Source organism: Actinia tenebrosa, unplaced genomic scaffold (assembly GCF_029948245.1).
Source record: "Actinia tenebrosa isolate PJP-AT-01 unplaced genomic scaffold, QUT_ActTen_1.0 PGA_scaffold11__36_contigs__length_13525064, whole genome shotgun sequence".
In the NCBI taxonomy this organism is placed as follows: Eukaryota; Metazoa; Cnidaria; class Anthozoa; order Actiniaria; family Actiniidae; genus Actinia; species Actinia tenebrosa.
In genome coordinates, this window is record NW_028292571.1 from 3836139 (window position 1) to 3852018 (window position 15880).

A 15880-nucleotide genomic window follows, 5' to 3' on the forward strand; every position below is an offset into this window, starting at 1 on the left:
ACCCCAGACCCAAAAGCCGAAAAACCATACCGTTTTGAATACTAGCCGCCATGGCGCAAAGGATTATGGGGATGTGAAAGTGAAGATACTAGTACAGTATCAAAAACTTAGCACCAACGACACGTCGGCAAGCAACTGTTCATTTATAAAGAAGCAGTAGTTATCAAGGTAAGTGTTATTTTCGTGCCATATCAAATAGACCACACCATGAAGGCATAGCAGTATTTGGTATAACAAGAAATAATACGTGTCTTGAATAATTATTTTGTGTTAGTTGTTGTAGTCGCTCAGATCGTGTAGAATCAAGATGTTTATTTCAAGCCCCTGTTATAACTACTCAAGTACAATAAGTAGTGTCTATGATTATATAATGACAACATTGGGATCATATAACATTACGTCATATATTACATCTCCCTTTTCCTAAATAAACATTCAAATAATAAACCGGAACAACGACTAAACTATACCAATATATAAATGATAAAACAGTCTTTGATCAAATCCATGGGTTCTAGGTTATTAATCAGTCTATGTAGCATATTTTGGGTTGGGTTTAATTAACCGCCCAAAACTGCTCATCCTAATGTTTGGTTTTAGGTCTTGTGTGTCGATCTTGGCAGGTTCTGGTTTCTGTTCAGGTACAGGATCGGATGTGGGTGTTGTATCCTCAATGTCGACTTCTACTGGTTCCTCCGGAATGTTTGGACTCTTAATTTTCATTAAGTGTCGCCGGTTCCTTCTGTAGAGGGTACCATTATCAGCCTTTACTACATAAGACCTTGGCGTGTGGTGCTTAGTTACAACTGTAGCTGGTTCCCAAGGTGCTTCGGGTGTTTTCTTCATTCTGACTTCCTCATTCTCTTGCAGTGGTGGAAGCTGTGGTTGTGCATTGAGGTCATAGTATGCCTTCTGTCTGTGTTGTTGAGTTATTCTGTTGTCAATAAACTCCTTATGGTCCAGCGCAGATGGTTGTAGTTTCTTTGCTGCTGTTGGAACTGTAGATCTCGAGGTTCTACTCATAAGGGCTTGGGCTGGTGTGACTCCATTGATTGGTGTGTTCCTGTAGTGGAGTAGGGCTAGGTAGGGATCCTCGTTGCACTCTCTTGCCTTTTCGAGTAGTCGCTTCACAGTTTGTACTGTCTTCTCATGTAGTCCACCTGACTGGGGGTATCTAGGGCTAGTAGTTGTGTGTATGAATCCATAGTTGTTTGCAAAGACTTTGAAGTCTTCTGAGGAGTATTGGGGACCGTTGTCTGACACAACCTCTTCAGGAATACCGTGTCTACTGAAAAAGGACTTCATTTTGTTGATCACTGTTATTGATCTTTCATCCCTCAGTTCTGATACTTCTGGGTAGCGACTATAGTAGTCAACTACTACAAGGTGGGGTTTTCCTTTCCAGTTGAACAGGTCTGTTGCTACGCGCTGCCATGGCCGTTGTGGCAGCTCATGTGGGTGTAGAGGTTCTTTGGCATTGGCGTTGCGGTGTCTCAGACACGTCGGACATGAGGATATCATGTCTTCTATCTGGGTAGACATTCCCGGCCAGAAGATGCTTTGTCTTGCCAGTTGCTTAGTCTTCTCGATTCCCTGGTGGGACTGATGCAGCTTGTGGAGAGTATCTTTTCTGAGTGTTGGTGGTATTAACACTGTATGTCCAGCGTAGACCAATCCTTCATTCTCGGTCAGTCTGTCGCGGTAAGCAAAATATTCTCTAGACACTAGTGGGACTGACGATCTATGTTCGGGCCAGCCGCTCCTGATCTGTTTGATCAGGGCTTGCATGGTGATGTCACGTTGAATGTGTTCCTTTATCTCTTGCAGCTTACGGTCAGTGACATACGCCTCACATGACATAAGATGTATGTACTTCTCGTCTTGAATTTCTCTTTCGAAATCCTCCGTGGTGACTTCCGGCGGAAATGCACGTGACAGTGCATCAGCAATGTACATTTCAGTTCCTTTTGTGTATTTTACATGGATGTCATAGGCTTGTAGCTGAAGTAGCATTTTCTGCAGACGTGATGGAGCTTGGGATAGTGGTTTTTTGAAAATTGCTTCAAGTGGTTTGTGGTCTGTCTCCACGGTTACCGTCTTCCCGTAGATGTATTGATGGAAGCGTTTGCATCCAAAGACTATAGCAAACAGTTCTTTCTCGATCTGTGCATAGTTTTGTTGAGTCTCATTCAGCGCTTTTGAGGCATAGGCGACGGGCCCTTTATCTTGGTAGAGTGCAGCTCCGAGTCCTTTTTGTGAAGCGTCGACTTGGATAATAACGGGCCTAGTTACATCATAATACTGGAGAGTGTCTGACGTGGATAGCTGTTTCTTGAGGTCTTCAAAGGCTTTTTGGTGATGATGGCTCCAGTGGAACTCGACGTCTCGCCGTATAAGTTCTCTGAGCGGCGCTGTGGTTTCTGATATTCTTGGAGTGAACTTGGCGACAAAGTTGATCATTCCTAGTAGGCGTTGAATCTCTTGTTTGTTCTGGGGTGTTGGGTAGTCGATGATGGCTTTGATCTTGCTGTTGTCAGGTTTGACTCCATCTGCTGTTAGCTTCTCTCCGAGGTAGACGAGCTCAGTGCATCTGATTTTGCACTTTTCTTTGTTTAGAGTCATGTTAATTTGTTTAACGCGATCCAAAGTCTATTTAAGGTTTCTGTCGTGTTCTTCCAAGGTTCTGCCCCAAACGAGAATGTCGTCGATATCTGTCTCGCATCCGGTTACATCAGCAAACAATTCACTGACAGTTCTGTGAAATACCTCCTGAGCAAACACGAACCCAAACGGCATTACTCGAAAGCGATACCGACCAAAGGGTGTGTTGAAGGTTGTTAAGAGTGAGCTCTCTTCGTCTAGAGGAATCTGCCAGAATCCGGACTGGGCATCCAAATGGCTAAAAAATTTGGCTCCAGATAAACGCGCGGTAATCTCCTCTTGTGTTGGGAGTTGATAATGTTCGCGCTTAACAGCTTTGTTTAGGTCACGGGGGTCAATGCAGATTCTTAACTTTCCGGAACGTTTTTCGTTGACGACCATCGAGTTGACCCATGGAGTTGGTTCATTGACTTTAGTGATGACTCCCGCTCTTTCCATGTGTTCTAGTTCGTCTTTCACTTTTTCGCGTAGCGCTGCCGGTAGTTTTCTTGGTGGGTGTATAACTGGACTAACTGAGCTGTCAATCTTGATGTGGTAAGGTTCCGATATCCGGCCTAATCCTTCGAAGCATGTTGAGTATTCCTTAAGGATTTCTTCCTTGCTGAGTCCAATCAGCTTGCTTGAGTCAGTGTTCCTTTCCATTTCATGAACATTAAATGTTATGAGCTGTAAGGTTTCGCAATCTTCGCATCCTAGAAGTGACTTCCCAGCTTCGACGACTTGAAACTGGACTATTTGTTTGATGTTCTTAAATTGACACATTAAAGAACATTGTCCTATGACAGGTATTGCGTGACCACCAAAAGCTGTGAGTCTTGCGTGGGACGTTTGTAGTTTTTCTCGGCGACGCTTACGAGGCACGACTTTGTAGAAATCCTCCTTTGTTAAGACGCTTGTTTCTGCTCCGGTGTCGAGTTTTAACTTCAGGTCCTTGTTACCAATGCGAATGTCTGCATACTGTTCGTTGTGATCGATGCTTTCGTTGACAGAGTCTATTGTAATCTGATCAACGCCGTGGTCGGAATAATCACTCTCAATGACGTCGTATTCTACTTCGTGTACACGTGTTCGGTGATTTCTTGGTTGATATTTCTGCTGAAATTGTTGCTGTTGCTGGCTTGATCGACAGTATTTTGCAAAGTGTCCGAGCTTTGAGCAACTGTTGCATTCTTTCCCGTAGGCAGGACATGATTTTGGCCTGTGTAGGATTCCACAATTACCGCATGGCTTTTGCTTGGAGTCGCCTGTCGTTCTTGTCTGCGTGGGGGTGTGGCGCTCGTTGTATCTGGGTTGTCGTTGTTTGACGAAGTCTACGTTCGCGTTCTTGGCCTCTGAGATAGTTTTTAACTGTTGTCTGGAGTGTTCGGATGCTCTGCAAATGTTGAGTGCCTTGTCTAAGCTCAGGTCTGCTTCGCGTAATAAGCGTTCCCTCAGGGATTGATCAGATATGCCGCACACAATCCGGTCGCGTATGAGTCCGTCTTTGAGATCTTTGAACTCACACAGTGAAGCAAGAGTCCTCAATACTGTCACGTATTGATCAATTGTCTCCCCTTGTTCTTGGTTTCTCGTGTTGAATTTGTGTCTTTCAAAAGTGATGTTCTTTCTCGGGTTACAGTAAGTCTTGAACGCCGTCTTGATATCCGCTGTAGTCCTGTTCCAAACTGTCTCGCCTTTGTCGTCAGTCGTCGTTTCGTCAGGAAGGTCCAGTGTCTTGTACACTTCTCGACCCTTCTCGCCAATGCAGAGCAGAAAATACGAGCATCGCTCCTCTTCGGATTTTCCTTTAAGTTCTGTTTTCTCGAATAGATTCCAGTGTTCTTCGAACTTTCGATAGTTCTCGCTGACGTTGCCTTCAGAAGACATTTCTCTGGGCGCTGCCCATTGTAGACTCGATGCCATTCTAACTGATACGAGTAATGGTTCGCTCATAGACCACGTTCTGACACCATGTTGTAGTCGCTCAGATCGTGTAGAATCAAGATGTTTATTTCAAGCCCCTGTTATAACTACTCAAGTACAATAAGTAGTGTCTATGATTATATAATGATAACATTGGGATCATATAACATTACGTCATATATTACATTAGTGGCTGAGATATTTTACCTTTTCATCATTACTTGCTCAAACCTACGTCATCGAAAACCACTTCCAAATACTTATATACGACACAACCTCCACAGACTGAAAGAGCAACTAAAACTGTATGTCTCAGCCAAAATTCTAGCTAAAAGAAGTTTTAGATGCGGAGATACGAGCGACTGATTATACCCTTTTTTTTTTTTTGAAGTGCATTCCGGGGATCCGGGGCCGCCATGTGTTCTTAGATCTTGAGGAGCACAAAGATGGCGACCAAATCACGAAAGTTGAAAATCATGTTTTTATTGCACCCACTTCAATATTTTAATCATCATCATCATCGAAATAAAGTTAACAATCATTTACTAAAATGAAAACGTATTATTTCAATCAAATTGTAATATTTCTAATGCTTTGAGAATGCGTGGCAATGATTGCGTTACAGAGTCTGACTGGTAATAAATCTAAAACCAAACATCGAAAATACAAGATTATTTTGGCACAGCTTTTCTCATAACGGCGTAAACAAAATATTCATCACGAAGTCTGTTGCTCTACCAACTGAAATAAGAGGAAAATAGACAGAAAACACACTTTTGTTATAGCATTTCGAACGAACGTGACAATGTCTGCACTCGGACTCGGTGTTATATGTGAGAAGAGTTTCCAGTTGGTTATATCCTGTGCTTCAAGGGTTTCTCCGGTTTCCCCCATAAAATCCAATTCGATTATGGAACGAGGGCCACAGGTTACCCTCGTTAAAACAAGAACGTTTTTTAAAAGGAATTCTTCGGAATTCGATTTGTATTAACAAGCTAAGTATTAGAGCTAAAAGAAACCCGAACGATAAAGCACCATAAGACAAGCGCGCGATACGAATTTAGTATAATCTTTATTAGTACAAGAGATACAAATACGCCCGTCTGAAGTAAAATATTCCAAACGTCATCAACAGCCGTTTATAGTGTTGTCACGCAACGCTCCCTCAATAATACATAGTAGTAGACAAAAATTCCATTGTTTTCTTATTTGTTTTACTTGGATTGTTTCACGTAGGAGTGAAAGCATTTTAGAGCTAAATGAAATAAAAAGAAAATAAAACGATAATAATAGTGAAAATAATATCAAAAATAAAAAGTGAATGGTGATAAGAAGGTATCAAGGGAATATGCGGTGCTAAGATACACTTTTCCAAGGGGAGGGAGGGGGAAAAGGAGGAAAAGAGAGCCTGACTCCAATGCTATTCAGAATTCGTTCCGCCAAGGGCACTAGGACACCGAACGTGGTTGGATTTCTATAGTTTTTTTGGGGGGTTCATGCATTTCTGCAATCTTAAATATTCAACTTTTCCTCTCATTTTCACTTCAGATGTCTTCTTTTGATGGTTATTCTCATTTGAAAAACATCAGCCCTACTACCACTGATGAGGAAATTAAGAACCTCTATGACAAATGGGCAAACAACTGGCAGGAGGTATTTATCTTTGAATTGGGGACTTACACTTTAGAGGTCACACGACCCCACGCTGTTATACCAAGAAGTCGTCTCAAAATGAACCTTAGAAATGGATAGAACACCTCAAAATTAGTGAGACGACGATGCGCACTGCTATAATTTCATCACCTTACACCAATGCAACCCAGAAGGTTTGATTCCTGGGCTCAGGAGGGCAAAGGAGTCCTTCGAAAATGTTTCTTCACTTACTTTGATGCTTTTAAAGAAAAAGATCTTTAGTTATTGAATTTTTCTTTGCGAAGTACCTTTCCAAGAGCCACTCGAAAAAAGGCGACACACAAGAATATTTTAAGACCTTGCCCGTACGAAACGGGCAGATCTGCAACAGATCTGCAGCAGATCTGTTTTTGCCAAAACAGATGCACTGCAGCCTTGTTTTAGGTCTGCATGATCTGCTCTTAGTCTGTGCAGATGTTGGTAAGAAGGTTGTCTGCAATGATCATATTCTACAGACTACCTGCAGATCAAAAACAGATCTGTCTAACATCTGCAAAATCTGCCATAAAATATGCAAACAAATAACAGCGCGTAGCATCGTCCTGGAGATCATATCGAGAACATTAATTTTTGGGGTGATCTATACCTTTTTTATATAAACCTTAGTGGCAAAAACTTAATTTGCAAGAATTTTTTATATAATTTTCCGCTATTAAGTAAAATTATTTTCAAGATTCGTGGTTTGGACAAAAATATCTAATGAACAGATGACTGCATGGCGTTTAAGAAAGGGTTCGGCTTACGCTAAATAATCAAGACTTATCAAATCTACTATTCGAGGCAACTCTTAAGTGCTCCTTTGGTTTCCATTTTATGCCTAATATTTCTAAACGCTGGTAATTCAAATACACATTCGAAAATAGATAACTACTCCAAACACGGTACATACCGTAATTAAACAAACATCAGTTGACCTTGTAATAGCGAGCTTCCAACTTTCCCGAATTGACTTATCATTTGATAAGGTATCGAAGATTTAGAAAAGACTGTTTAGATTTATTCATTAACGCGTTTAAAACGATAAGGCGTTTAAAACGTCAAATACACTCGAGGTAACTCGAACAAGAAATGTATTCTGGTCAAAGTGCGTTACTCTAAGGTTGCATGTACTTATGACGTCATAGGTAAAACCGCTGTACATAATAACTCTTTGGCCGAGAGACCAATTTTCGTCAAAGTTGTACTTTAAACTAAATCGCTGGTCTATCCTGAAGGTCCATGGGACTTCATTTTAGACTTATATTATCTGTTAACACATGGACGATTTCGTCAAGGGCTTCGTTACGTTTACCCAAAATCTCAACAGAATCAGAAAACAAAAGCCTCGTAAATACCACATTAAACTACATAAAACTCTACATTCTCCCTGCTTTGTTTATACTGAATCAGATATAGTTGTAAACTAAGAGCGGTTTTTGTATATGAATGCATGAAAACAGCACGGTCACCGCACTGGGGCACGCCAACCGGAAATTGAAGTTGACAATATTATAATACAAATTTGAAAGAGAAATGATTGATAAATAAAATCTTTTAAAAATTAATATTGTTCCAGTTTGTTAGGAAAAGTTGCAACAAAGGCTATTTCTTCGTGACATGGCTCTTGTTTATAACTTAGGTATATACACTTTGTGACGATACTTGAAAAAGGAATTACTTTCAAAATTGTCCTTTTAACTGGAATTACATGAGTCAATTCAACTGGACATGAGTCGTCTGTACACAAATTAATATCTTGCTCTTGTGAAAGCTCTTGAATCATGGAGTAATTGAAGGCATGGCATGTGCATCTGAACATACAGTTACCCATCCTTGTACAACTCGGCTTATATTGGAAAAAGTAAAGTATTTGCCCGAATCTTAAACCGTTTCCACCAGATTGATACATGACGGTATAGCTATTCCTAACAGTCGCTTTCCTGTACAAACTTGAATGAAAAATCTCTTTATCCTTTTTTATTCGAGTAAATGCAAGAACAGTGTTCGAGTCAGGGTTGTATCCTAGTTCGTTTGCTAGAGCAGTGAACTCTTCCTTTGTAAGCTCTCGAGAAAAAGAAGATCCAAGTGCATAAGCATTATGCATTACTTGTGTTTGCTGTGTATTTTGTTGAAATCCAATTAGCTTCCGATAAAAAGCTAAAGCACTTGAATTACGTTCAAGGGATTCTACCATCTGTGGTAAATTTTGAATGAAAGAGACTGCTGAGACAATTTGCGAAGAAACGTTTTGCGTGCCATGAATCATTTTTAAGATATACCCATTCTTGTCTTCAAAATGAAAACACGAATGGGTCCACAGCGGACCAAGTTCCCGCACTGCTTGAGGAAGGTGCAAAAGATTGTGGATATTGATAGTTTGATAACGAAGTTCATATAAATAGGGAAGCATAAAGCAAAAGTATTCTAGGAGTCTTTGACAGTGCTGCAGTTGTATCTCTGATATCGAGTCTTGTAAAAGAATAAATGATGCTTCACTAAAAACAGCAAAATGATGAAAATAATGGTCATCCAAAATGCCAAACAACACCGGTATCCCATAATAAAGTAAAAATGACCTCAGCTCAGATGCCTTCCAATATTTTCTGTGGTTTTCAACTGTCCTTGGTATTCGTCCTATTTCAAAGGGAGGATGTAATTGAAGTAGCCTTTCATCTGCTTTTGTAACTTTGTTCGTAATGTTAAATGGTTTGCCGGAATGTTCTGGGGCAAACCAAAGGCCAAGCAAAGATTTCATAACTCCAAGGCATAACCCATGCATATAATCAATTGCAGTTCCTTTGATGATGTCATAACTCGAAAGCCCAGCAAGCCATGATGGTCCCTTAATACCATCTACATGCTTGCCACTATTTACTGCCTTTTCAGCGTGTTTTAGAGTTTCTGAATGAGTCCTTTGTGGTCCAGTGGGATCCGGCCGAATAAATGGAAATGCGTGGACGTGTCCTCTCTCAGAAACTTTAACAGTTTCGCCCTTTTGCTTACATTTCGAGCAACCATATTCTCCATTGTATTGCATTGTATTACATACCAGACATTTCGCCGGCAAGTCGCATGTTCCCGCCAGCAAGATTACTTTACTCAATACAAGAGGGCGAACGTTATTGTCACTACTTTTCACTTTTACGTTAATTCCATCCGTTTCTAGTTTTCTTAAAGATGAATGAAAAGGTTGTAAGAATGTTAACATGAAAGGTTTAGTATCTCCAAACCAGAGCCCAGCAAACAACATGTTTTCTCTCTTAGTGCGTTCAGCAAACGGAAGTTCGTTAATAACGAAGTATAATGGCCATATTGAGTACTTAGAAGATTTGAAAACTGGGACACCATCTGTATTCCATAACAAAGATAGGTTGTGTTGAAAATCTAATAGACCAGGGTTGCAATGTCTTTTATACTCGGATCCGTCGTAAATATCTTCAAAGTTGTCTTCATTTTTTTTGGTCCTTTTGAAACGATAGCTTAAGCTGTCATAAAAGCCATTTTTAGCAAACAAATTGCAAATCTGTTGCGCAATTGGTATCTCTATAAAGAAAGAGCAGGAGTTCCTCTTTGTAAGGTCTCGTGCACAAAGAGTGTTTGGACAAACAACTGTAGCTTTGTCATCAATGAGTAAGAAGCAATAAGAACAGTAACGATGATACACCAAAGGATTCTTGATGTTTTTGAAAAATTTTCGGAACTGTTGAAGGGATTTCCGGCACAAATTAGGGGCGATGCAATGCAAACTGATCAAAACAAGCAAATCCTCCAGAGCGCTTCCAGATAGTGTATGCCGTATGGCGAAAGTAATGATCAGCAGTAAACTTTCTGACACTGTCAAAGGGGTATTGTGATAAAGCGGTTGATGATGCTCGTCGTTTTGCCTATCATTGTTTTCACTTTCATCATCTTCGAACAAGTTTTCAGCTGGAGTTGAAAACATTTCATCATAGTCATCGGTAACATTTGAAAATAATTCCTCGGGCCATGGTGTGCTATCATTAAGACTTTCATCAAATTCGGGCTCTAAAAGGTCAACCTCTTCTCTCCTTTGCTCAGGATCAACGACATATTCGGAATTCTCCAAAAGGTCCATATAGTCACAAATATCCAGTGATTGTGATGGACTTTGGGGGCTAAAACCAACTTCACTGATAGCTGTGTCATTTGTTTCCTCTAGTCCATCTCCAATAGACACTTGACTGTTGTCTTCTTGATCCACTTCAAAATATGTTGAGTTGATATCACATGCTATTCCCTCGACTTGGGAAAACAAACCGGGTATTTCGAAAGGCTTATTAACATCGGTTGTTTCTTCATTGCAAATAGAAGAAGAATAGTCATCAGTATTTTCAGCCATTGGTGAAAAAAAAACTATTATCCGAAGCTAAACACGGCCGTACGCGAGACTTATAGACACTTGACTGTTAGATACATTCCCCACTTGTAACCTAATATGAAGGGTGTTCCTTCAGGTGTTTGTTTTAACAATAGTGAACGCATTCTAAACGCATCACTGACAAGCTGCTTAGAAGCGAGCGTATTTTAACGTTGTTCAAATTTGGAATTTCGGCAAAAATAAGATAAAACCTAGCTATAAACTCGGATATGAAACTCGCTAATGATGATGTTTTTGTTGTCATTTTATGTTTACTTAGCTCAGTCTTGTGATTTCTTAAAAGTGAATTGGGTCAATTATCACTTGACTTAGTTCTCATAAGTTTAATACAAAATAATGTTTTTGAGGTACAATCATCTTGATCTCATAAAACTTACGGTTGTTCAAGTTTTACTCGCCAAAACATTGCTAAAAAGTAGACGGTACCAATCCCAAATAAAATTCTGCTGACAGTTACTGTTGTCTTAGAGAAATTACGACCACAACAAAGAATACAACGACTGCATACGTATCTACAGAAATGCAAATGATAATTTGTACAAGCGTTCAGTAGGTCTTTGGTTATAAGTTGACAGGTAAAACTGAAAATAAATATACTTAGGAAGCTGGTGTGAACTCTTTTCTATTTTAAGTAAACACGGTTCCTCTCTCTGAAATGGATCTTCGTACCCAACCAATAGGAAACCGATCCGATAAGGGCATGTTATCTGAGAGCGATCGACTGATCAAATGTCACTTTATGGACTGAGTTCAAACGCGGTGTTCACTTTTGCGCGCCATTTTCCGAATTGGTTTTAGACAACGCTAACAGCATCCTCTCAGCAAAATTCGTACAATGGCCTATGCTTTGGTTTACTGGATCCAAGATAAGCAGTACAGCGTTGTGTGTGCAAGGAACATTCATGGAAATGTCAAAGAGGGAGAAACAACTATGGTAGATTGGGAGGAGAGCAGGAAAGGTAGAAAGGCCGCTAAATTCACAGCATATCCTGCCAAGATAATAATGGTTGGAGGTGAGTCTTAACAAATGATCAGTGTTAAAATATACAGTCTTCGAATTTTGAATAATCATCGTAGGCCATGGCCTAAGTTACAAATATGTTCATGTTTTACATGCATAAAGAAAGTCAGTGAATTCCGTCGATCAATTTAACTAAGGGTTGTGTACTTCGCAACATAGCTGACTTGCGCGAAAGTACGGATTATCTGAAAAAATTACTACATATAAATCTATACAAGAGAATATTAAACAAAATTAACTACTCTTACCAACTTGGTAAAAAAAGAACAATAAGCTAAATCAAACTCGGTAATTTTTGCGCGGCGCCGAATATGTAGAAATTAAATTTAGGCGCAAAAACTTGGAATGTTGACTATGCAGCTATTAGGTTTCAACAGTCAACATGGTGACACTAGTACATTTGCATACCTTGATTTGATTCTTTGAGTACAGGGAAATAATGCCTTTAGACTTTCTAGAATAATGGTATATATTGATGATTAAAAGTGAAACATTTAGAGCTTGAAGCAAGAGACTTAAGTGATGTACAAATCACAAAATATGTATTTCAGATAACGAGGAGGAACTCGAACTGGAGTGTGTTAAGGTTGCTGAGGAAATGGAGAGCGAAGTCACGGCCAAAAAACGACCGCGAAAAAAATCAAGAATTGTTCTGGAGAGTGAAGAAGGAAATGATGGTCACCAAAACCAAAACAAAATAGTAAAGAAAACAAACAATGCCCCACGACAACAGAAGCCGGTAAGCAAGAAAGAAGAATTGAAAAATAAAAAGAATGCTGAAATAGAGGCGGGGAAAACGCAAGCAGCTATTTTCTTCAAGGAACGCTATACGGATCAAGCAACAGAAGTTGATGTCACCACCCATCAGCCTTCCACAGCAGAAACTCCTGGACCTCCACCTAACACTCATGCACCTCCATCTAACACTCATGCACCTCCATCTAACACTCATGCACCTCCATCTAACACTCGTGCACCTCCATCTAACACTCGTGCACCTCCATCTAACACTCGTGCGCCTCCATCTAACACTCATGCACCTCCATCTTACACTCATGCACCTCCACCTAACACTCATGCACCTCCATCTAACACTCATGCGCCTCCATCTAACACTCATGCACCTCCATCTAACACTCATGCACATCCATCTAACACTCATGCACCTCCATCTAACACTCATGCGCCTCCATTTAACACTCATGCGCCTCCATCTAACACTCATGCACCTCCATCCAACACTCGTGCACCTCCATCTAACACTCCTGCACCTCCATCTAACACTCATGCACCTCCATCTTACACTCATGCACCTCCATCTAACACTCATGCACCTCCATCTAACACTCATGCGCCTCCATCTAACACTCATGCACCTCCATCTAACACTCATGCACCTCCATCTAACACTCATGCACTTCCATCTAACACTCATGCACCTCCATTTAACACTCATGCGCCTCCATCTAACACTCATGCACTTCCATCTAACACTCATGCACCTCCATCTAACACTCATGCACTTCCATCTAACACTCATGCACCTCCATCTAACACGCATGGACTTCCATATTACACTCCAGTACGTCCGTCGAACACTGTGACTGAAGAAATATCTCTTGGGGAGACGGGTCACTTCTTACGATCTCTATACGACTTGGATGCGGAAGACATTTCAACATCCGAAATTGAAGTTGAACCAGTAGTCGAAAGAGTCGTTCCTTGTTCAAACTGCTCAGAAATGGTAAATGAGCTCAAAGAAGAAATAGCAGCTCTAAAAAGAAGGCAATTACCATGTAAGTTCTCCCTTGTACTTCTCATTGTTTTGCACAGGATTGCATGTACAGTGTGCATGCCATTCGATTAAAGTCACGCTTATAAGTTCGACAACGGAATTACAAACTAAGATAGCGATAATCTTATAGCGCCTATTGTATTAAGAGAATTCAAAATCTCAAGCTTTCTCACAATCGTGATTTTCTAGGACCTCTTTTTGTATAAATGAATCTTTTAATTGAAAACCAAACAACAATAACAAATACAATTGGTCTGTTTTGTTTACAGTTCCTATCAGTTCTGAAAACATTGAATTTCTCGAAAACATTTTGAACGCTTACAAAGGAGGCGACGTTGCAAACCAGGTAAGCGGCATCTTTTATAGTTTATACATCAATACATTATTTTAATGAGTTGTTTGTAACCTTTCTTTTTAAATTTAGTATCAAACATCATATGTAGGATGCAACGAATCGGCATCATCTCAAACTAACATCAATGCTGAAAAGAACTTAAAACCAGTAAGTGTAACTAATTTGATACAAATGCTATGTCTTACGGTTTGTAGTTTAGCACGACTCACTAAAATGTTTCTCAAATTTCAGGCAGAAAGCAATCAAGAATGCTCCAGCATTCCAGGTCCTGGAAAGCAAGAACTTGTGCCAGGATCTGGAGTATATATATCTTCTGCAAGGCTCCATTCCATTCACAGCCAGAGCGGAAAAGATGCGAGAAAATTGTTTCTGCTGCTTATAGAAACTTTCTTTAGTGATGAAACACTGGCCACGAGTCTGGCTCACGGGACCCGCAAACTAACGTCAAAAGATGGGTCCGTGATGACAACACTTAATCAGGACATCGTCAAGACAGTGAAAGGTCAGCACCTATTACGTTATAATCTTAAACTAAGAAGATATAACTAGCTAAAAACTAGTATGAGCTGCGTCGGCGTTTCTAATGAAACAGTAATGATGAAAAGGTAAATTATACACCGTGAAAAGATGAAAAAACTTACTGACGTTTCGGACGTTATTCCTTCGTCGGAGTAAAATCCCTTAAACTAAGGGATGGACAATTAGATAATTGATGGGCGATTGCAGGAATTTTGTTGGCATGATATATATATATTTTTTTTTTTTTTTTACATTATTTTTTTGCGTACAGTTAGATATTTTTCTTCTAGCAGAAGAGGTTGCACGATATTTTTTTTCTTTTTTGAGGTTTAAGTGCTTGCTCGATATTTTTTGGGGATTTACGCAACCCCCCATCCCCCTCAACTATCTAATGGTCCGTCCCTAAAAACTTATATATATTATTACAATAATGACTAAGTTTTAATAATAAAGATAGGGCACTTGCACTTATCGTTGAGCCGTGAAATTAAAACGGAAAAGCAATTTCTAAACGCTTTCTTTTTTCTTCTAGCTTATTCTGGACGGTTCGCTTCCATAAACAACACGGAGTTGACCGTCTCCAAGATGAATCGAATTTTGACCAACAAAGTTGGGACAGCCAAGAGAAAAAAACTTAAGGAAGTTTCAAAATTTTAAGTCTTTGAAGGACTAATATAAAGTATCTTTAGGAATTTAAGTGTATTTGTAAGGAGTAAGTAGTAAGATAAGTGATTTATATAGGTTTGTATTTTTGAGTATATATATTATTACATTTAGGATGTGTGTTTATAAGCGTGTATTAGTAGCTATATTAGTGTTTCACTCACAATGACTTACTTAGGATGTTTTGAAAAATGCCTTTATGCCAAAAAAATTAGGTAGCTACATATTGTCTGAGTACGGATTCTTTGTTGACAGCTAGAAAACGCTTTTTCTTTCTTTTTCCTGATTCGGTATGGAGTAAGGATCGATTGCATGGGCGTACTAATCTACAGAAGTATGCCATGCATGTAGTGATCTCTATGATGTAACCTGATATCATATTATACATCACTCATCTGCAGCAATCATGTTCTTGTGGAATGTTGATAACAAACATTATTTTGTTCTCTAAATAAAAGGGATATGATTGGTGGAGCCAGCATATTGTTTTTAAATGTTTAGCATCTGCTGAACGTCTGTAATTGACAGACCTAACTGCAGATCAATTTGGCAGACTTTATGCAGATATTCTGCAGATAATCTGCAGATAATCTGCAGATAATCAACAGATATTCCACAGATAATCTGTAGATAGTCTGTAGATTTTTAGCAGACTGTTTGCAGATCTGTAACAGACTTCTTGGCAGATCTGCAGCAGATCAAAAACAGATCTGCCCGTTTCGTACGGGTGATGACTTAAAGATTTGATCTATGGCATCACAAAAGGAGGTTAAGGAACCTAGGTATTCATCTTTGTATTTGCGGAGTTTCATGAAGAAACCTTTTGCACAACTGCTCATCAATCTGTTTGAAGTTGGAAAAACGTTTCCTTGGGTTTGACACCATGTTTTGCAC

General features: G+C 39.7%; 4 protein-coding genes across 4 annotated transcripts; 2 read left to right on the plus strand and 2 right to left on the minus strand.

The window, feature by feature from the left end:
* Nucleotides 1-531: 531 nt before the first annotated feature.
* LOC116295365 (uncharacterized) lies at nucleotides 532-2622 on the minus strand. The gene has a single exon (XM_031703162.2). The coding sequence runs from the start codon at nucleotides 2620-2622 to the stop codon at nucleotides 532-534; it is 2091 nt and encodes a 696-aa protein (XP_031559022.2).
* A 4522-nt stretch (nucleotides 2623-7144) lies between these two features.
* Nucleotides 7145-10594, minus strand: LOC148912368 (uncharacterized). Its single transcript, XM_089027445.1, has one exon. It carries the CDS (start codon nucleotides 10592-10594, stop codon nucleotides 7796-7798), a length of 2799 nt encoding a protein of 932 aa, XP_088883571.1. The 3' UTR covers nucleotides 7145-7795.
* An 874-nt stretch (nucleotides 10595-11468) lies between these two features.
* Nucleotides 11469-12557, plus strand: LOC148912369 (uncharacterized). The gene is made up of 3 exons (XM_089027600.1): nucleotides 11469-11646; nucleotides 12206-12331; nucleotides 12523-12557. The coding sequence occupies exons 1-3, from the start codon at nucleotides 11469-11471 to the stop codon at nucleotides 12555-12557; spliced, it is 339 nt and encodes a 112-aa protein (XP_088883726.1).
* A 632-nt stretch (nucleotides 12558-13189) lies between these two features.
* On the plus strand, nucleotides 13190-15460 carry LOC148912370 (uncharacterized). The gene is made up of 5 exons (XM_089027785.1): nucleotides 13190-13450; nucleotides 13719-13795; nucleotides 13874-13951; nucleotides 14036-14306; nucleotides 14856-15460. Exons 1-5 carry the CDS (start codon nucleotides 13396-13398, stop codon nucleotides 14978-14980), a joined length of 606 nt encoding a protein of 201 aa, XP_088883911.1. The 5' UTR covers nucleotides 13190-13395; the 3' UTR covers nucleotides 14981-15460.
* Nucleotides 15461-15880: the final 420 nt, after the last annotated feature.

What these genes read in the sequence shown, in the direction of transcription:
- LOC116295365 (XM_031703162.2), bottom strand. Translation starts at nt 2,622, where the DNA reads ATGACTCTAAACAAAGAAAAGTGCAAAATCAGATGCACTGAGCTCGTC.
- LOC148912368 (XM_089027445.1), bottom strand. Translation starts at nt 10,594, where the DNA reads ATGGCTGAAAATACTGATGACTATTCTTCTTCTATTTGCAATGAAGAA.
- LOC148912369 (XM_089027600.1), top strand. Translation starts at nt 11,469, where the DNA reads ATGGCCTATGCTTTGGTTTACTGGATCCAAGATAAGCAGTACAGCGTT. An exon ending in CAAGATAATAATGGTTGGAG is followed by an intron (nt 11,647 to 12,205) that starts GTGAGTCTTAAC and finishes TATGTATTTCAG; the next exon opens with ATAACGAGGAGGAACTCGAA. An exon ending in GAGTGAAGAAGGAAATGATG is followed by an intron (nt 12,332 to 12,522) that starts GTCACCAAAACC and finishes ACCACCCATCAG; the next exon opens with CCTTCCACAGCAGAAACTCC.
- LOC148912370 (XM_089027785.1), top strand. Translation starts at nt 13,396, where the DNA reads ATGGTAAATGAGCTCAAAGAAGAAATAGCAGCTCTAAAAAGAAGGCAA. An exon ending in AAAAAGAAGGCAATTACCAT is followed by an intron (nt 13,451 to 13,718) that starts GTAAGTTCTCCC and finishes TTTTGTTTACAG; the next exon opens with TTCCTATCAGTTCTGAAAAC. An exon ending in GAGGCGACGTTGCAAACCAG is followed by an intron (nt 13,796 to 13,873) that starts GTAAGCGGCATC and finishes TTTTAAATTTAG; the next exon opens with TATCAAACATCATATGTAGG.